Source organism: Salvelinus alpinus, chromosome 25 (assembly GCF_045679555.1).
Source record: "Salvelinus alpinus chromosome 25, SLU_Salpinus.1, whole genome shotgun sequence".
NCBI classification, from domain to species: Eukaryota; Metazoa; Chordata; class Actinopteri; order Salmoniformes; family Salmonidae; genus Salvelinus; species Salvelinus alpinus.
In genome coordinates this window covers 26,326,864-26,348,481 of record NC_092110.1, presented here as the reverse complement: position 1 = coordinate 26,348,481, position 21,618 = coordinate 26,326,864, and the positions used below count along the sequence as shown (strand labels likewise).

Genomic DNA, 21,618 nt, shown 5'->3' with positions numbered 1-21,618 from the left:
AAAAACCCTCTGGGTTTCAGTTAGGATGGAACAGAAAATATGGCGCTGTACAATGTGATGCTCATAAATTCAGTGTTGTCAGATTGTCAGTTTGAAAATTCAGGCCGTTTACTCTAGGAGCGCACACTGGATGTTCGGGCCGAGGAGTACGGTTGGTTTGATCATTCTGGCCTTACAACGGCAGTCAAGCACCCAAGCTAACGTTGGCTAGCTTTCTAGCTACTTCCAGACACAAATGAGACCACTCTGACCATTTTACACGCCCTAGCAGAGCTGGTAAGGCAGTTTTCGTGGTAACCAGAGTTTTGGTGACTGTAACTGTTTATTTAATTATGCTTTTTTGCTGAAGTTTACTGACAACGGCCATATTCAACCGGTGTTGAGCGCTCGTAAATGAACTATTCTGTGTTCTGGTACACTCAGACGAGAGTGCTCTGAAATCGGTGTACAGTCGTGGCCAAAAGTTTTGAGAATGACACAAATATTAATTTTCACAAAGTCTGCTGCCTCAGTTTGTATGATGGCAATTTTCATATACTCCAGAATGTTATGAAGAGGGATCAGATGAATTGCAATTAATTGCAAAGTCCCTCTTTGCCATGTAAATGAACTGAATCCCCCAAAAACATTTCCACTGCATTTCAGCCCTGCCACAAAAGGACCAGCTGACATCATGTCAGTGATTCTCTCGTTAACACAGGTGTTGACGAGGACAAGGTTGGAGATCACTCTGTCATGCTGATTGAGTTCGAATAACAGACTGGAAGCTTCAAAAGGAGGGTGGTGCTTGGAATCATTGTTCTTCCTCTGTCAATCATGGTTACCTGCAAGGAAACACGTGCCGTCATCATTGCTTTGCACAAAAAGGGCTTCACAGGCAAGGATATTGCTGCCAGTAAGATTGCACCTAAATCAACCATTTATCGGATCATCAAGAACTTCAAGGAGAGCGGTTCAATTGTTGTGAAGAAGGCTTCAGGGCGCCCAAGAAAGTCCAGCAAGCGCCAGGACCGTCTCCTAAAGTTGATTCAGCTGTGGGATCGGGGCACCACCAGTACAAAGCTTGCTCAGGAATGGCAGCAGGCAGGTGTGAGTGCATCTGCACGTACAGTGAGGCGAAGACTTTGAGGATGGCCTGGTGTCAAGAAGGAGAGCAAAGAAGCCACTTCTCTCCAGGAAAAACATCAGGGACAGACTGATATTCTGCAAAAGGTACAGGGATTGGACTGTTGAGGACTGGGGTAAAGTCATTTTCTCTGATGAATCCCCTTTCCGATTGTTTGTGGCATCCGGATAAAAGCTTGTCCGGAGAAGACACGGTGAGCGTTACCATCAGTCCTGTGTCATGCCAACAGTAAAGCATCCTGAGACCATTCATGTGTGGGGTTGCTTCTCAGCCAAGGGAGTGGGCTCACTCACAATTTTGCCTAAGAACACAGCCATGAATAAAGAATGGTACCAACACATCCTCCGAGAGCAACTTCTCCCAACCATCCAGGAACAGTTTGGTGGCGAACAATGCCTTTTCCAGCATGATGGAGCACCTTGCCATAAGGCAAAAGTGATAACTAAGTGGCTCGGGGAACAAAATATCAATGTTTTGTATGCATGGCCAGGAAACTCCCCAGACCTTAATCCCATTGAGAACTTGTGGTCAATCCTCAAGAGGCGGATGGACAAACAAAAACCCACAAATTCTGACAAACTCCAAGCATTGATTATGCAAGAATGGGCTGCCATCAGTCAGGATGTGGCCCAAAAGTTAATTGACAGCATGCCAGGGTGGATTGCAGAGGTCTTGAAAAAGAAGGGTCAAGACTGCAAATATTGACTCTTTGCATCAACTTCATGTAATTGTCAATAAAAGCCTTTGACACTTATGAAATGCTTGTAATTATACTTCAGTATTCCATAGTAACATCTGACAAGAATATCTAAAGACACTGAAGCAGCAAACTTCGTGAAAATTAATATTTGTGTCATTCTCAAAACGTTTGGCCACGACTGTACAGTGTAGACATTGTTAATGTTGTAAATGACTATTGTAGCTGGAAACGGCAGATTTTTAATGGAATATCTACATAGGCGTACAGAGGCCCATTTTCAGCAACCATCACTACTGTGTTCCAATGGCACATTGTATTAGCTAATCCAAGTTTATAATTTTTAAAGGCTAATTGATCATTAGAAAGCCCTTTTGAAATTATGTTAGCACAGCTGAAAACTGTTGGCCTGATTAAAGAAGCAACAAAACTGACCTTCTTTAGACTAGTTGAGTATCTGGAGCATCAGCATTTGTGGGTTCGATTACAGGTTAAAAATTGCCAGAAACAAAGAACTTTCTTCTGAAACTCGTCAGTCTATTCTTGTTCAGAGAAATGAAGGCTATTCCATGCGAGAATTTTTCAAGAAACTGAAGATCTCGTACAACGCTGCGTACTACTCCCTTCACAGAACAGCGCAAACTGACTGTAACCAGAATAGAAAGAGTGGGAGGCCCTGGTGCGCAACTGAGCAAGAGGACAAGTACATTAGAGTGTCTAGTTTGAGAAACAGACGCCTCACAAGTCCTCAACTGGCAGCTTCAATATAAAGTACCCGCAAAACACTAGTCTCAACGTCAATAGTGAAGAGGCAACTCTGGGATGCTGGCCTTCTAGGCAGAGTTGCAAAGAAAAAGACTGGACAATAAAAATAAAAGATTAAGATAGGCAAAAGAACACAGACACTGGAACTCTGGCCCCTCAAGGGTGCGTGCTCAGTCCCCTGCGGTACTCCCTGTTCACTCATGACTGCACGGCCAGGCACGACTCCAACACCATCATTAAGTTTGCCGATGACACAACAGTGGTAGGCCTGATCACGAGACAGCCTATAGGGAGGAGGTCAGAGACCTGGCCGTGTGGTGCCAGGACAACAACCTCTCCCTCAATGTGATCAAGACAAAGGAGATGATTGTGGATTACAGGAAAAAGAGGACTGAGAACGCCCACATTCTCATCGACGGGGCTGTAGTGGAGCAGTTTGAGAGCTTCAAGATCCGTGGTGTCCACATCACCAACAAACTAACATGGTCCAAGCACACCATGGGTCCTCAGATCCTCAAAAGGTTCTACAGCTGCACCATCCTGACTGGTATGGCAACTGCTCTGCCTCTGACTGTAATACATTTTTTTAATTAACTAGGCAAGTCAGTTAAGAACACAGTCTTATTTACAATGACAGCCTACCCAGCCAAACCCAGTCAGCATTGGGCACTGCCCTATATGACTCCAAATCACAGCTGGATGTGATGCAACCTGGATTCAAACCAGGTACTGCAGTGATGCCTCTTGCACTGAGATGCAGTGTCTTAGACCACTGCACCACTCAGGACCTCTATACCAGGTAGTGTCAGAGGAGGGCCCTAAAAATTGTCAAAGACTCCAGCCACCCTAGTCATAGACTGTTCTCTCTGCTACCGCACAGCAAGTGGCACCAGAGCGCCAAGTCTAGGTCCAACAGCTTTTACCCCCAAGCCATAAGACTCCTGAACATCTAATCAAATGGCTACCCAGACTATCTGCATTGTCCCCCCCCTTTTACACCGCTGCTACTCTCTGTTGTTATCATCTATGCATAGTCACTTTAATAACTCATGTACATATTACCTCAACTAACTGGTACCCCCACACTTTGACTCTGTACCGGTACCCACCTATATATAGTCTCACTATTGTTATTTTACTGCTGCTCTTTAATTACTTGTTACTTTTATTTCTCATTCTTATCCATATTTTTGAAACTGCATTGTTGGTTAGGGGCTCGTAAGTAAGTATTTCACTGTTGTATTCGGCGCATGTGACTAATACAATTAGATTTGATTTGTTTCAAGTACACTCAAGAAAAACTATTTTATGGATCAAAGTGATTCAGGACTATCATTAAAACAGGTTAACATGCCCACCAACATTAGACAATTATACAGAAAGCCCTTGCTGAAATAAGCCAATCAAATCACTGATGAGAACAGTCAGATGAACTCATATCTGACACGGACATGGTGTCGTAGCAGGAAGATCAGAATACAGTGAACCAAGTGTTTGTGAGTTCAAATCCCAGGAGAGGTCATTTTGAATAATAATAATTGTATAAATGAACATTCACAATGTAATCATCTGTGTCAAAAATGTAAGTTGAAAATACTATGTTAAAAGCACTGTGTGTGAGTATCTCTAACCTTGCCAACAGACAAAGAACTATGAATGAATCAGTGGTTCACCAACCGGGAACACTAACAAGGTGTGATGTGTAATGAACTGTTTCATTTTGGGAGAACGTTTCTTTGGGACCATCAGGCGACGTCCTGATAACTGATATACAAAAATGTTCCTGCAATGTTCCCATGAAACATGTCTAGGACATTGAATTCTGAGAACATGGTAACCATGTTCTGGGTAAGTTCTATTTGACATTAAGGGAATGGTCTCTTGGAAACATTCCTTGCACATCACAATAACATTAGTTAATGACCTAATGAGACTTAAGAGAACGCTCTCTAAAGTTGTGGGAACATTTGTTATTAGCTGGGGAGGCAGCAGATTTCCTTGTGCTGAGCTGTAGGTTGTAATATCATTTTCCCTTGATAAAAGAGGAATGCTGTAGCCTTTAAGTTACACAATGAAACATGAGACCGTTTTCATGTTCTTAGCCAGAGTACAAGCTCACCGTGTCAGAGTGTGTGTGAGGCGAGTGAGGTAAGCTGAGAGAGAGAGAGAGAGAGAGAGAGAGAGAGAGAGAGAGAGAGAGAGAGAGAGAGAGAGAGAGAGAGAGAGAGAGAGAGTGCAGAAAGAGAGCATCTATGGCTGAAGCACACACACATACACACTGATGTGTGTTCAGTTGTTCACAGCCTGGGGCTTGGATCTCCTAGCAGTGCCAAGACAGGCCAAGAATAACAGAGTGCAGGGATCAGGAACTTGGAGTGCGTTTCCATGTTGGTTTAATGGGCTAGTAATTTTGTGGCGCGGGGGGAGACGGGAAGCAGATGGAGCCGTCATTAAAAACAATGAGCAGCAGCTGCCTGGCCTGTTCACCTCGGCCCAGGCCCCAGCCAAGACAGACCAGCCTGAACAGACCAGCCTGGACAAAAACCTTTCAAAACCAGAGCTCAGAGACCACCCCGCACCCCCGCCGTAAGTACACTCCAACCGCCTGGGGGCTCCATGGACCCACAACCACCTGGGGGCTCCATGGACCCACTCCAACACATGTTCCTCAGGAGGGGACTGTGTGTTGTGTGTTGAGTGTATGTGTGAGAGAGGGAGAAGAGAGAAAGACAGTGAGAAAATGTCAGGACCCGGTGCGTGAAACAGTCACTAATAATCGGCAGAACCCAGAAGATGAGGCAGACACAGCAGTACCAACGACAAGCCAACAGACGTCGCCGTCCCGGTCCTACCCTGTACCCCGGCCAGAGAGTATGGCTCTCAACAAAAAACTTACCGCTACGGGTGGAGTCTCGGAAGCTGTCCCAGAGATTCATCGGTCCCTTTAAGATTGCCAGGAGAGTCAATCCCGTTACTTTTCGCCTGCACTTACCCAGATCCCTTAAGATCAATCCCACATTTCACATTTCTTTATTAAAACCTGTTTTTTTTTTCCCCCTTATCCCGGCAGGCAGACCTCCCCCTCCGCCCCGTGTCATCGGAGGCCAGTCGGCTTATACCGTCCACCGGATACTGGACTCCCGCCGGGTGCAGCGGTCCTGGCAGTATCTGGTGGACTGGGAAGGCTACGGTCCCGAGGAGCGCTCCTGGGTTCCTGCCAAGGACATACTGGACCCTGACCTCATTCGTCAGTTCAGGGCCCTCCACCCTGAGAAGGCTGGTAGGAACGTCAGGAGCCGTTCCTAGGAGGGGGATTCTGTCAGGTTTTGGCCAGGACTGTTCTGGTTTGTGTCACTAGATGTCCCCATTGCACCTTTTTTGAACCTTTTGTTTTTTCCTTGCTCTTTTATTGATTGCACCTGTGTGTCGTTCCCTTGTTAGTATTTAAACCCTGTGTGTTCCTCAGTTCTTTGCTCAGTGTTTGTATGTTAGCACCCAGCCCCAGCCCAAGCCTTGTTGTGAACATATATTTTTCTGTCAGGACCCGGTGCGTGAAACAGTCACTAATAATCGGCAGAACCCAGAAGATGAGGCAGACACAGCAGTACTAGAGATGGTGGTTTAATTAAAGAACAAGATCTTCAGGCAAAGAATCTAAATCCACAAAGTCCAAAATACAGCCAAGAGGCAAAAAAGGGATATCTTCCAAAATACAAAGAAAATCCACAAAGTGGTAAGAACAGCAAGGGAATAAACAAACCTCAAAAGACTAATCCAAAACACTCAAGAACAAAACCAGAGAACCTCTGGAAAATCCAACAAGAGAAAAATATATGTTCACAACAAGGCTTGGGCTGGGGCTGGGTGCTAACATACAAACACTGAGCAAAGAACTGAGGAACACACAGGGTTTAAATACTAACAAGGGAACGACACACAGGTGCAATCAATAAAAGAGCAAGGAAAAAACAAAAGGTTCAAAAAAGGTGCAATGGGGACATCTAGTGACACAAACCAGAACAGTCCTGGCCAAAACCTGACAGAAAAGGTGTGTGTATGTGCATGTGTGCGTGCGTGTATGTGTGTGTATGGAGGCGGAGGATTTGGCTTGTTCTCCCTGTCACAGGCAAGAATACCCCTCCTGTCAGCTGTGCAGCGTTTCATGCTCATCTGACTCCAGACTTTTTATAATACTGTTCTGCTCTGCCTCAGCCACTGGCTGTCATCCCAGCTAAATCACATTAGCAGATAAGAGTGGGTGGAGAGACACCAAATACCATATGCATTAGAGATATTAATCAACATGAACTAATGGGAAGGTCTCAACAATATTAGAAAAACACACACATGAATGGTGCTTTCCTCACGACGACACATTAAAACACACATTACTAATACTCCAATGTTTCCTTTGGTGCACATCCAGGGGAACGAAACACAAGAGCGGATGCAAACATATGGGATTGACTGCTGCTTTCCAAAGCCGTGTTCCAGAACACTCAACACTAAAAGCCAGCTTAATTGCAAAGATCTATTCTGACAATTTTTCCCACGAGTGCTGAAATGGACTGGGATGTTTAGAATACTTTTTGACTGGGGAACATGTAGCCAGCATATATGCCAGGTTACTAGCTTAAAATAGACATAATTCACACTACAATTTACAATGTACAGTAAAATAGAGTGACCACAGACTATGGCTTTTTATTCAAAGCGTTCTCTGATTTTATTTGATCCTGGGGTGAAAATACTACTGCACGAATACTGCAAATCGGGTTTGATTGAACTGCACCCTCAGATTAGCAGCGTCCTCTCTATTGTTCCCCACTACTCTACCACAGGTCACAACATGACAACATTGGTTTTAATGATATTAATGGGCAGTTGAAACTGTCCAACCCTTTTTTGAGGGCAATTTAAAAACACTGACCCCAGTAATGGGATTGAACGTCATCATCATTGTGCGCAGAAAACATGTTTTATCAGCCCGGTCCACCACCTCAATCTGCCTTAAATCCTATAATGAAATAGGCAGGAGTAGGGTCTAGATTTCAAGTCCTTCATGAATATTCTGACAAAGCCTTGGCTCTAATTCCATAGTGAGAGAGGGGTGAGAGAGGGGTGAGAGAGAGAGAGAGCGAGAGAGCGAGATGGAGGGGTGTCTGCCACAAGAGAGGGGAAACCAGCTCAATACTATCGTTTCCTCAAAATACTATGTAGACAGTTGCACATCATAATTTTCTCTCAAATACCAATCTTATGAGAGAATAAAATATGGTGGCCAAGTAGTGCTGGTACAACATGGAAATACTAATGCCATTCCTCAGCAGGTGGATCCATTCAGATAACTGCTTACTAATGAGCCATGACCTGTTCATACTCTGTACAGCAGAGTTACTAACTAACTAAACGTAGATCAGTATAATGGAACAACCGACGTAGTGTTCCTACCTTGGGGTCCATACTGGTTTGCCTGGGATCCCTGGGGTCCATAGGGGCCACTGGAGCCACCATGGGGGTAGGGCCCCATCCCTGGGTACATCTGTCCCCCAGGACCAGGAGAGGGGTGAGGGGACATGGAGGGCCCCGACTGAGGTGCTGGTGCAAACTGGGAGCCAGACGGGTTTCTCTGCATGTTGGACATAAAGCCTGGAACACACAGAGAGAAAGAGGAGATAGAACTGTAAACACACTGTGCTAATGATTTCTGCTGCCTATGCATATACACACACACACACGCAGGTAAATATCCACTCTTTATGCAGGAGATTAACCCATCTGCTCTCTCCTAACCTCCCTCTAATGCTGCTACTGAAAACCAGACAAACATGATGGTTGTCTCCTTTGAAGGACGAACACGGATGTTTGGTTGTACAGGGGTGATTCTGACAATACTATAATCCTCTATCATGTCTTCAGGTCCTGTTATTCGAAGATAGACATCAGATTGCTAGAATGGCAAGCTGGCAGTGCATTATGTGTAAGTAAGGCCATATGTTCTTATACACTGTATTTAGACAGGACTGGGCGACATGGAGGCCGGGGGGGATCAACTAATGCAGACACACACACATACACAAAATCGACTGCGCTTTCTGCTTTTGTGTGTGTATGTGTGTGTGATGTGTGTGTGTGTATACATGTGTGCAGAAAATGCACATACACTGCACTTGGGGGAATAAAACAGTGATTTAACCATGACTGCTGTGTAATTCTAAGCTGTTCCGAACCATGAGCTCTCAATTCATGAAAAAGGCTCTCAGCTCGGCTTCCCTCCACCATTCAAATTGACATTTGAAGGGATCCTCACAGGGCTTCACTGCAACCCATTTCATTACAGTCTAGACCTGAGAGTGAAGCCAGAGAAAAGGTCTCCAATCTGCCTCGAATGGTAAAGGTCACTGGCACTGTAGCCAATCAGAAGAGATAGAGGCCTTCTCTCTAATATTCTGGATTGCCTTTAAATGGATCGGCTGTGCTGTGCTGTGCTGGGCTCGACGCACGCACGCACGCACGCACGCACGCACGCACGCACACACACACACACACACACACACACACACACACACACACACACACACACACACACACACACACACACACACACACACACACACACACACACACACACACACACACACACACACACACACACACACTCTTTAGTGAGCGGGGTTGTTAAGGCAGGCCAGAGATGGAAACAACATTTGTCTCTCTCCATGTCGGCATATTCTGATGAGAGAGCAAGAGAGCGTGTGAGGAGGCTGTAGAAGGGAGAGAGGGAGGGAGGAGAGGCCTGAAAGTGCTTGGGCTGTGAACATGGGTTTAAGGGGAACATTATTGTAATGTTTAACTTCCATTATCGTAAAGGATTCTGAAAACACTGTAATACTGCATTCTAAATTGCCTGGAAAATGGATGGAGAGAGGCACATTGTGCAGACAGTTGCTAAAAGCAAATAACGCATTCAAGGATTTTTTCCCTCCACCCTCCCTCCCTCCCCAGCCAAGCAGGCAGGCAGCGAATCAGAGAGGCAGGCTGGCAGAGAAAGTAGAGGCTCTTAGCTGGACAACAACAACATACAGAGGTGGATAGACAGAGAGCGGAGGGAGAAAAGGGACATTCAGTGGGATTTATGGAAATGAGAGATGCTCTTAGGAGCAGGCACTTGAACCATGGGAATTAATCACATATTCTAAACAGTATTATGTTAACCACTGTGCTTGCTGGATCACATGGAGCAGAGCATTACATTTATTTAAATGTTATGTTTTATGTAAAATAAGTGTAACAGCTTTGCATTGCTCCCTCCTCTCTCTCTCTCTCTCTCTCTCTCTCTCTCTCTCTCTCTCTCTCTCTCTCTCTCTCTCTCTCTCTCTCTCTCTCTCTCTCTCTCTCTCTCTCTCTCTCTCTCTCTCTCTCTCTCTCTCTCAGATGTTAACTGGTCCTTGGTGAGCTGTAGAGGAGCATGGGACTACTCATCATCCTGTTTTTAAACACCTACAGGGACAATGTTGTTTTACACTGGGTAGTTCTATGGTAGTAATCACTAAGACTGAATGTGATTTGCCCCATTTAAGAGATGAACTTTTCCCCTGAACTCATTACAACTCATGGCCGTGGTAAAAAGATGTTCAGTGGAAGCCTTAATCAGCGACCATTCATTGTACGTAATACACAGTATCTCGTCAGCCTCTGCTATCACAGCAATAACTAACGCTGCATATGAGAAATAATCACCTCTGCAAGTCGTAAGGGGATCCACTTTAAAGACTCCATAACTCATTTAGAACATAGGGTTTACTGATTGCCAGATCATAACAGTTAAGGTTTAACCACTGTTTCCATGACCTGAGCTGACCACTAATCCAGTAATAAATCACCTCTCCACCAGCCCCTCCCTGGGAACCTGCTGGTGGGGTGTTTGTTCGGTACCTACTGAGGAATCAGCCCATTAATTGGATCAGAACATGCATGGTGGGAACAGGAGGGGCAATGGGAACTGTGTAGAATATACGTTTAGCCTGACATGACCCCCTCTAAGGAGTGTGTGTGTGTGTGTGTGTGTGTGTGTGTGTGTGTGTGTGTGTGTGTGTGTGTGTGTGTGTGTGTGTGTGTGTGTGTGTGTGTGTGTGTGTGTGTGTGTGTGTGTGTGTGTGTGTGTGTGTGTGTGTGTGTGTACACCTCCCAGTACACAATGCCAACCCCTGTAACTGGTAATAGCCCAGGTATAGAACGCCCTGTACCTCTGGACATGATGTCACATCCTGCCTTTGTCCCACAGTGGGAAATAATGCCAGCATTACTGAGAAGGAGGCTAATGCCTTCACACACACACACACACACACACACACACACACACACACACACACACACACACACACACACACACACACACACACACACACACACACACACACACACACACACACACACACACACACACACACACACACACACACACACACACACACACACACGCTGAGAAGCTTAACATTTACTAGCTGTCCCCAGGCCCATCCCCTACGGCTCCACTCAGCCCAGATCTACAGCTTTGCTCAACACACAGGTGGGCATTAATCTGCAAATTACCACACAATACCCAAGAACACTAACACATACTAGCAAGCACACACACACATACGTATGTACGCACCCACACACACACACACGCATGCACACACACACACGTACACACTTACTTAGTGGTCAGACTTACCCCTTTCCTGAGGCATGGGGGACTGGGACAAGGGGGGGTGGGGAACATCCAACATGTTGCCAGGAGTCTGGGGGGCCATCTGGGAACCTGTGGTAAACAGAGGAGGACCGAATACAGTGAGCCCCATACTATCAGCACAGAAAGAGGGGACATATTTTATGGTAACACCACTCAGTAAAAAGGCAGAAAGTACAGCTGCTGTACCGTGCATTGTCATTTGTGATATTTACTCATAAAAAGGTTTTGTCTGAAAGGGATTTATCTTTCTTCCACAAAGCCAAAGGTGAGACGACATTATTCACCCAAAATATTTATAAAAAAACGTTTTATTGGTACAATAGAGCAATTCAAAGGTTAAGGATACTTCTTATGTCTAGTTATATTCCCTTCTTTCCATTTGTCATCCTTATCTGACGTTATTCAATGAAAAGCTTTTTCCGAGCGTTACAAAAAGATAACAGACAGACCCTCATAGCATAGCAGTGTGTGTGTGTGTGCCTGGCAATGTCTTATAGTACAGTGCAATATAAAACAAGTCATCACTGTGTGGATCTCTTACGGTACAAGTGTAATCAGAAGTCATCCTTAACATAAAAAAGCCATTGAGTTTTATTGATTGGTTGATGCTCCTCTTGTACAGTGGGACATCCTCTACAGACCAGCGGGGCTGATTAGGGCAATGGCAGATGAAAGTGTGTGGATCAGTGGAGGCTGCTGAGGGGAGGATGGCTCATAATAATGGCTGCAAACAGAATGAAATCCATGTGTTTTAATGTATTTGATACCATTCCACTAATTCTGCTCCAGACATTACCACAAGCCCGTCCTCCCCAATTAAGGTGTCACCAACCTCCTGTGATGTGGATTGATTTAACCCACAGGAAGGTAAAACTGGTAAATTAGCCCACACCGTCCTCTGCTTCATTATACATTAGGGTTACAACACTCAAGGTGGGTAAACCAATGGAGAAAGAGCAACATTTTCAAAAGTATACAACTCTTAGGTAAGTATATTTACATGAACCAAACAAACGGTACACTGTCTTCCATCCTGAAGCAGTATATAGAGATTCCACTGTTCTCTGTTCTTCTCTGTGTGTGTGGTGAGACAGATATATAGAGAGAGAGAGAGAGAGAGAGAGAGAGAGAGAGAGAGAGAGAGAGAGAGAGAGAGAGAGAGAGAGAGAGAGAGAGAGAGAGAGAGAGAGAGAGAGAGAGAGAGAGAGAGAGAGAGAGAGAGAGAGCACTAGATGAGCTGGTTGTCATGTAGAGCAGTAATACATGACTAGCAGTGGCACACACTCCACGTAAACAAACCCAATTAAGTCAACATAATTGCTTTGCATAAACTGAATAAACAATATTTCCATCCACCAACTCGCCCACCCACTCACACTAACACTCACATACACAGAGAAACATACACACACATTAACGTTATAACACAAACACACATACACACCACCAGAGTGGCTCCAGCGGCAAAGCTTGGAAGAGAGAATATTCTATTAGTGAGTGTGTCACCCTGTTCCCAGGAGGAGAGGAGACAGGGCTGAAATCTCACTGCAGCGCTTACACTAAAATAACATCAGAATAACACACCGTTCTGCTCAGCCTCCACCACACCAAGAGCTGGGAGCCTCAGAAGACCAGCCAGAGGAAAACGTGTAGGATATAAGAGGGAGGAGTCTTGTCCCCTGTCCTCAGAGGGCTGATGGGGGAAGACGGTGGAAGAGTAGGGTGGCCAGGCTCCAGCCCTAATGTGGCTAACCACATTGGGCACACGTTTCCAGAAGGGGGCTTTGGCTGTTGCACCGGTGGCACTTGAGCGTCGTTTACAGCCCCAGTGAACCTTGACGAAGCCCCCTCAGCAAGCTCACCCTTCCCCTCATACCCATCTCCTCTCCCAGCCAGGGGCTTTGTGTGTGTGTGAGGGATGTTGGCTGGGGAGGGGGCGTGCCAAGCACCAGGCAAGGGCTACAATTGTCACATCATGTTTGAGTGGGTGGCAGTGTGGTGTGTGTGAGTCTGTAGGAGGACAGTGGTGGTGAGGGCATGCATACTGAGCAGCCCTCTCCACATCACCATGTAGATGAAGATCACAAGAGATTAATAGAGAGAGCAAGAGAAAGGAGGGGGAGGACAACACCGATGGAGAAAAAGGAGGAGAAGAGGTGAGAGGAGGAGGAGCGGAGAGTATAGTAGGGAAATTTGAAAATGTGAGGAATAGTGAGGAAGAGGAGAGAAAGAAGAAGTGAGCAGGAGCAATGGAATTCACTACCAGAAATAACTTCCTCTCCTCTGTTTTCCTCTCCTCCTCCATTCTCTCTTCTCCTCAAAAATGTTAATGAGCTCCATTGAATAATTAGCTGTGGATAAAACAAACAGACAGTCCAGAAGGCCTGGCAGCACGTTTAAGACTGAGTCTGATTAATAATGCAACAATCAGGAGGCTTTTTCCTCCTCCACCTACCTGAGCTCAGCGCTGCCTTCTCTGCTGCAGAGAGAAGCAGGTTTAAATGTCAGCAGGCTGTACCTTAATCCCACATCCCTCTGCCTCTCCAACACAGCATCTTTATTACCAATGACTGGCAACATTAGGGTGTTTGTTCACGTCTGCTAGAGCTAACCCAAAGTGACTAGAGCATGTGGAGGGTATCTTGAAAGATGTGACTCTTGGAGTCTTCTCACCACTGGAGTAATTCTGTATTTGTACTGGAGCTAGGTATGGAATACGTGTTGGGGGTTGGGGGGTGAAGGAAGTCCCACAGGTGCTCCAGAACACAATTAACATTTCTGTCAACCAGGCACAGCACAACGGCTGGCTTGCTCTCCCTCTCCCTCTGCTCTCTCAAACACCACAGTGAGCAATTTTCACCTCCACTATAGCCCTCACTGAGGATCTAGCTGTTACTCAAAGACCAGGAGCATCCACAAGATCACATACACACACACGGAAACAGACACAATGTAAATGAAAAGCCTTAATGAAGTTTATGGATGAAATAAAGAGTATGGGTATGCTGTATTAAGTCACTACTGAAGCTAGAGAGGAAATGACTGCTTGTTTGAAATCCAGCCGCTACTTTAGAAGAAGAGCAAGAACAGTCAGATATGCTGAGTGAGAGCATGGTTCATGACAAAAATAAAATCATTGTAATCTCCATTTTAAAACTTTTAACAAGTCCAGTCATTCCAACTGTTCCCCCGATACAAAGTAAGAGTCCATAAATAATGGAGTTCATGTGTTTTGAGATAATACTAGCGTCAAAACCCCAAAAACGTTCAACTATTCCTCTGCTAGGATTGTAAGGGCAATGCAAGATGCTTTGAAGACAGGGGTTTCATCTCAAATGCCACTGAAGAGTTGAAAGACGTACAGACTACTGCTGGACATAGTCCTCTCATAGTCCTCTCTGTTTTTCAGGGTTGGTAATATTACGCCTCTGAGTGCGCGGCGCATCCCATGCAGATTCACCGTCAGCTTGGTCCCACTGAGAAAATAAAAGCACTTTAATTGATGATGAAAGGGAGGGACACACACACACAGTTGGATGAGCAGAAGCCATTCTGAGTAAGTTCATTAATAGCACTGAGTGCTACTGGACTGACAGGAGAATAAGGCGAAGGGCAGCATTTCAGGTTGGTGGAATACACCTTGCAGGCTAGGACACACACACACACACACACACACACACACACACACACACACACACACACACACACACACACACACACACACACACACACACACACACACACACACACACACACACACACACACACACACACACACACACACACACACACACACACACACACACACACACACACACTCACACAGGCAAGGTAACGCTAGTGTGTCTTTGGGGCCGGGCCGTAAGCTGTAAACATAGATCTCAATGAACAGGGGTCAAGGATTTTCTAGCCTGGGGATACCAGCTAGCGTGACTTACCCTGTAGGGGACAGGGGAATGTGCTGGGGCGGAGAAATACTCTCCCATGGACCTCATTACCAAGCTAACTCTGAGCTGGGCTGAGTTGGGCTACGCTGAGCTGGGGAAGGTACGGCAAGGAGAGGAAAGTGCAGCTTTAGCTAAAAGAGAGGGGGGCGGGGGGGGGGGGGGGGGGGGGGCGGTAGGGGGACACAATGCCAGAGCAGCCAGTCAGTATACTTGGCTGCCTGCTGCAGGAACATAATTGTGCACACTGCTCCAGGTCCCACTCAGCCAGTCAGCCCAGCGCAGAATGGGATTTCACTAAAAAGACGACACAGCAAGCTAGCATTTTGATTCTCCTTTTAACAGGTAGGCTATCCAGCGGGCTGCTGTCAGATTTCACTTTGGACTGTACCAACCATCAGGAGACCAAGCGCTCCAAGACCAGGGGGGTGTGGAGAAAGGGAGGGAGAGAAAAGAAAGGAGGGGGGAAGATAGAAGAATGTGAAGGACAGGAAAATACGGGGATTCAGCGGAAGGTGTGTCCCAGTCCTGTGCTGCCTCACAGAGAGGGACAGAGGGACAGAGGCAGTGTTCCACGGAAACAGCCACTGAGGGACTGGTCCGACTGGAACTACCACTGGAAAGGGAGAGGGGATACCTAGTCAGTTGTACAACTTAATGCATTCAACTGAAATGTGTCTTCCACATTTAACCCAACCCCTCTGAAGTACTCTCACTAACGCTGCACCTCACTGTGAGTTCCCCAACTAAAACACAGTCCTTTGGGCTAACTTTCACATCTAATACCCCTAGCAAATCTGTAGTGTAACGTTTTGCGATTGTATTTTTGTTTTTTTCCTTGGAGCATTTACTGTATCAGAATAGCAATACACCTCTGGTATTACTGATTGAGCCAACATGGATGCCCAGTTGCATCTCCCATTGGTTCAATTATGACCCTTAACTTGATCTTTCCAGACCTCACAGAACCCAGTCTGTCAACATCTTCATTACTATAATACACCTATGCTAAACCTTATGATTAACAATAATGTGAATGGCTCAGAGGTGGTGTACCCAATGCCAGACAGGTCTGCACTGTTCCTCCTCTCTCTCCCTCTCTCTCCCTCCATCCGTAGACGCCCTCTCGCCCCGTGACTCGCCCTGACCTTTCGGCGCTCCTCTAGCCCTGGAAGCACTTCAAGCGGGCGCAGATAAACAGCTTACTCTCCAAGCGCTCGCCAGAAAGCTTCAATCACGTCTTTTACAGAAAAAAGAGAGGAGGAGGAGGACTGTGGGAGGAGAGGGATGAGGGGGCCGTGGCAATGCTAAATGGACCTTGATGGACCTTGGAGGAGAATGAGAGAAAGAGAGACAAGCGTTTGTTGTGATTTTCTACGACAGGCAGCTCAAGCAGTGTTGTGCCATCAGGGAGTGAGGATGTGGTCTGAGTCCATTAGTAGCAGTACTAGAATGAGTGGATCTACTCCAGCCCTCATAGAAGACCACACACACACACAGGCAGGCACAGACAGGCACAGACAACCAGGGTCATGCCTACAACAAAAATGAATACAATACAAATCATCATACTACTATATTCCCTATGTAGTGCAGCCCACTGTTTCTTGGTACTACAGCCTAAAAGGTCAAAGGGCAGTCTCATCAGTTGGTCCTGAGGACCGATACATACATGGTAACATCTCCATGGTGATCAGAACTAACAGCTTGTGACAGCATGGAGAAAGGTCATGTCGCCCTAAGACGGTAAGTCAATGGGTTGGACACACTGTCTGTCAAGCATCAAAGCTAATAGAATCAAAGAGAGAGAGAGGGATCACTAGAATCAGAGAGAGAGAGAGGGGATGAGGGATCACTAGAATCAAAGAGAGGGGATGAGGGAGCACTAGAATCAAAGAGAGAGAGAGGGGATGAGGGATCACTAGAATCAACGAGAGGGGATGAGGGATCACTAAAATCACAGAGAGAGAGAGGGGATGAGGGATCACAAGAATCAAAGAGAGAGAGAGGGGATGAGGGATCACTAGAATCAAAGAGAGAGGGATGAGGGATCACTAGAATCAAAGAGAGAGGGATGAGGGATCACTAGAATTAAAGAGAGAGGATGAGGGATCACTAGAATTAAAGAGAGAGGGGATGAGGGGTCACTTAGAGTTAAAGAGAGAGGGGGTGAGATATCATTACAATTAAAGAGAGAGGGGATGAGGGATCACTAGAATCAAAGAGAGAGGGGATGAGGGGTCACTTAGAGTTAAAGAGAGCGGATGAGGGATCACTAGAATTAAAGAGAGGGGATGAGGTGTCACTAGAATCAAAGAGAGGGGATGAGAGATCACTAGAATTAAAGAGAGAGGGGATGAGAGGTCACTAGAATCAAAGAGAGAGGGGATGAGGTCTCACTAGAATCGAAGAGAGGGGATGAGAGGTCACTAGAATCAAAGAGAGAAGGGATGAGAGGTCACTAGAATCAAAGAGAGAGGGGATGAGGTGTCACTAGAATCGAAGAGAGGGGATGAGAGGTCACTAGAATCAAAGAGAGAGAGGATGAGGGATCACTAGTTGCATCACTATTCCGATCACTCCTCTGGTTTGACTAGAGACTGTGAGAGAGGCATTGGTAACCAGCAGTACACAGAGATACAGAAGTATTGTTCAGTGACTCTAGCAAAGCCCCACAGCCTTTCCTCCTCCTCTTCTCCTCCTCTCCCCCTCCTCTCCCTTCCCAGCGCACATCCCATTCTGCCTGGAATGCGGATGAGAGTAATGCCGTTTGCGTCCCCAAAGACGAAAAATGTGGGGTGCTCCGAATTGGTTTAGAGACATTGGGGCTGAGCAATGTGATTTCTGCTTGACTGTCACAAATGTAGCACAACAGGAAAATCAATTTGCCTTCTGTGCCTCCTGGCTCGAGGAGAATCCAAATGCCAGGCGAACCTAGATAATGTTGTATTCCATTTGAGAAATGGCAAGGAGAGAGAGAAAGAGAGAGAGACTGAGAGGGAGAGAGAGAAACTGAGCAGCACTTCCTAACCTCCTGCCAAATGTATGACCATATTAAAGACACATACTGTATTTCCCTCAGATTACACAGATCCACAAAGAATTAGAAAACAAACCCAATATTGATGAATTCCCATATCTATTGGGTGAAATACCACAGTGTACCATCACAGCAGCAAGATTTGTGACCTGTTGCCACAAGAAAAGGGCAACCAGTGAAGAACAAACACCTTTGTAAATACAACCCATATCTATGTTGACTTATTTTCCCTTTTGTACTTTAACTATTTGCACATCATTACAACACTGTATATAGACATAATATGACATTTGAAATGTCTATTCCTTTGGAAGTGTTATGTTAACTGTTCATTTTTATTGTTTATTTCATTTTTGTTTATTATCTACTTCACTTGCTTTGGCAATGTTAACATATGTCCCCATGCCAATAAAGTCCTTAAATTGAATTGAAATTGAATAGAGGGAGAGAGAGGTCTGGAAAGGAGAGTGATGTATGAAGTGAGTTACGCTGAGGGAAACAGATGCTTTCTACGATAAATACATGTCTGTTTGTAGGGTTTTGAGTTACCAGGGACCTCACGATACCACATTATCATTATACTTAGGTGCCGATGCCATATGTATTACGATTCTCACTATTCTCACAATTCTATACGCATTGCGATTTGATGTTCCAAACATATTGCTCACTATATGTCTGCTGCAGAGGAACAAGAGAGCGCATGAGAACATTAGTCATGTAAATACAAGAGCTGAAAACATGTTGGCTCACTATTTAAAGACAAGGTGGAAAACAAGGTATAGGATGAAAAATACTGGAGCTTTGGTGCAGATATAGCCGACAAGCGCTAGCTAATGTTTTTTTAAACAGATCGATACTTGGAGTCAAAGGATCGATATGATATCGTCACTAAAAATATTGCAATATGTAACTCTAGAGATTTTTCTATCACTATCTGTCTGTAGGCCTGATCTTCTCATAGGCTGCTGACACACCTCTCTGTATCTTCTATTACTGGGAGGCTGTTAGTGTGTGTGTGTCTGTGTGTGTCTGTGTGTGTCTGTGTGTGTCTGTGAAATGAATGTATAGTGTTTGTGTGCATCTACAGTATAGTGTGAGTGCCAGTATATGTGTGTGCGAGCATGTGTATTTGGTGTGTGCTGTATGTACACAGTCAGTCAATATGTGAGTGCCGTCTGAAAGTGAATGTGTGTGTGTGACAGTGTTTATAGTGTGTGTGTGAGTGTGTGTGACAGCCAGGTGAAAGGCTGACAATGTGGAATTGCTCTCCTCTGACCGTTGTCAGGGGTGACAGGTGTCCCGTGAGCACTTGGCCATGTGACGTGCGTCGCCTCGGTAACCGAGGCAGCTACCTTCAGAAGGCAATAAACCACAGCCACGGTCACATCATGGTCACAGTACGGTGGTGTCACGGTCAGAACCTTAATGTGATGGTGGTGCTGGTGTAGACTTGACCAGTGACAATGCCACAGACTTGACCCTGTCACTCTTTATGGGGTGTCGAATAGACTCAGAGACAAGGCCTAGGAACAGGCCAACCTTCCATATGGTGTTATCAGCTGTCCTTTCCCTCAAGAACAACACGGCTCCTGGTGCTGACAGCATCCCGGCAGAGCTACTTAAGAAGGGAGGTTACTTCTGCACCAGAATGCTCCACCAGTACATCACTGAGGTTTGGAACCGGGAGATCGTCCCCCAACAGTGGCGGACGTGGAAGGCTGCCGTCTTATTGGCTCTTAACCAGCCATGCTATTTTGTTTTGTTTTTTCGCGTTGTTCGTAGCTTGTTTTGTACATGGTGTTGCTGCTCTCTTATGACCGAGAGGAGCTTTATGGACATCAGAACTGCGATTTCTCACATCAAACTGGACAAAGAGTTCTTCTTCAATGAGTCAGACTGGAGGGATATAATACAGACACCCGACCAGGCCCAGTTCCCCATTATTCGCTGGAGAAGGAAACTGAGATTTTGCAGAAAGGTATCAGGGTGCCTTGTGAGGATGAGGAGTGGCAAATCTGCCCTTGCCTTCCGTCCTGCTAGCTAACTTTCAATCGCTGGAAAATAAATGGGACGAACTGAAAGCACGTTTATCCTACCAACGGAACATTACAAACTGCAGTATCTTATGTTTCACCGAGTCGTGGCTGAAGGACGACATTAAAAACATACTGCTGGCGGGTTATACACTCTATCGACAGGACAGAACAGCAGCCTCTATTAAGACACGGGGCAGGGGCCTATGCATTTATGTAAACAACAGCTAGTGCACCATATCTAAGGAAGTCTCAAGGTTTTGCTCGTCTGAGGTGGAGTGTATCATGATAAGCTGTAGACCACACGATCTACCTAGAGAATTTCCATCTGTATTTTTCGTAGCTGTCTACATACCACCACATACCGATGCTGGCACTAAAACCGCACTCAATGAGCTGTATACCGCCATAAACAAACAGGAAAATGCTCATCCAGACGTGGCGCTCCTAGTGGCTGGGGACTTTAATGCAGGGAAACTTGGATCAGTTTTACCTAATTTCTATCAGCATGTTAAATGTGCAACCAGAGGGAAAAAAATTCTAGACCTTTGCTCCACACACAGAGACGCATACAAAGCTCTCCCTCGCCCTCCATTTGGAAAATCTGACCATAGTTCTATCCTCCTGATTCCGGCTTACAAGCAAAAATTAAAGCAGAAAGCACCTATTCATTAACTACAGCTCAGCATTCAACACCATAGTGCCCTCAAAGCTCATCACTAAACATCTCCCTCTGCAACTGGATCCTGGGGTTCCTGACGGGACGCCCCCAGGTAGTAAGGGTAGGTAACAACACATCCTCAACACGGGGGCTCCTCAGGGGTGCGTGCTCAGTCCCCTCCTGTACTTCCTGTTCCATGACTGCATGGCCAAGCACGACTCCAACACCATAATTAAGTTTGCTGATGACACAACAGTGGTAGGCCTGATCACCGACAACGATGAGACAGCCTATAGGGAGGAGGTCAGAGACCTGACTGTGTGGTGCCAGGACAACAACCTCTCCCTCAATGTGAGCAAGACAAAGGAGATGATTGTGGACTACAGGAAAAGAAGGACCGAGCACGCCCCCATTCTCATCAACGGGGCTGTAGTGGAGCAGGTTGAGAGCTTCAAGTTCCTTGGCGTCCACATCACCAATAAACTAACATGGTCCAAGCACACCAAAACAGTCGTGAAGAGGGCATGACAAAACCTATTCACCCTCAGGAGACTGAAAAGATTTGGCATGGGTCCTCAGATTCTCAAAAGGTTTTACAGCTGCACCATCGAG

The 21,618-nt window shown here is 45.9% G+C and overlaps 1 protein-coding gene across 2 annotated transcripts in view; it reads right to left on the bottom strand.

Annotated features, from left to right (window-relative positions):
- The window catches only part of LOC139553735 (AT-rich interactive domain-containing protein 1B-like), a 398,895-nt gene that overhangs the window by 84,540 nt on the left and 292,737 nt on the right, over positions 1 to 21,618 (bottom strand). For both annotated transcript variants that reach the window (XM_071366350.1, XM_071366351.1), the window contains exons 6-7: positions 11,308 to 11,394; positions 8,040 to 8,237 (exon numbers count right to left, since the gene is read on the bottom strand). In XM_071366350.1, coding sequence (XP_071222451.1) covers positions 8,040 to 8,237; positions 11,308 to 11,394 — 285 coding nt within the window. The remainder of the gene's footprint in view (positions 1 to 8,039; positions 8,238 to 11,307; positions 11,395 to 21,618) is intronic.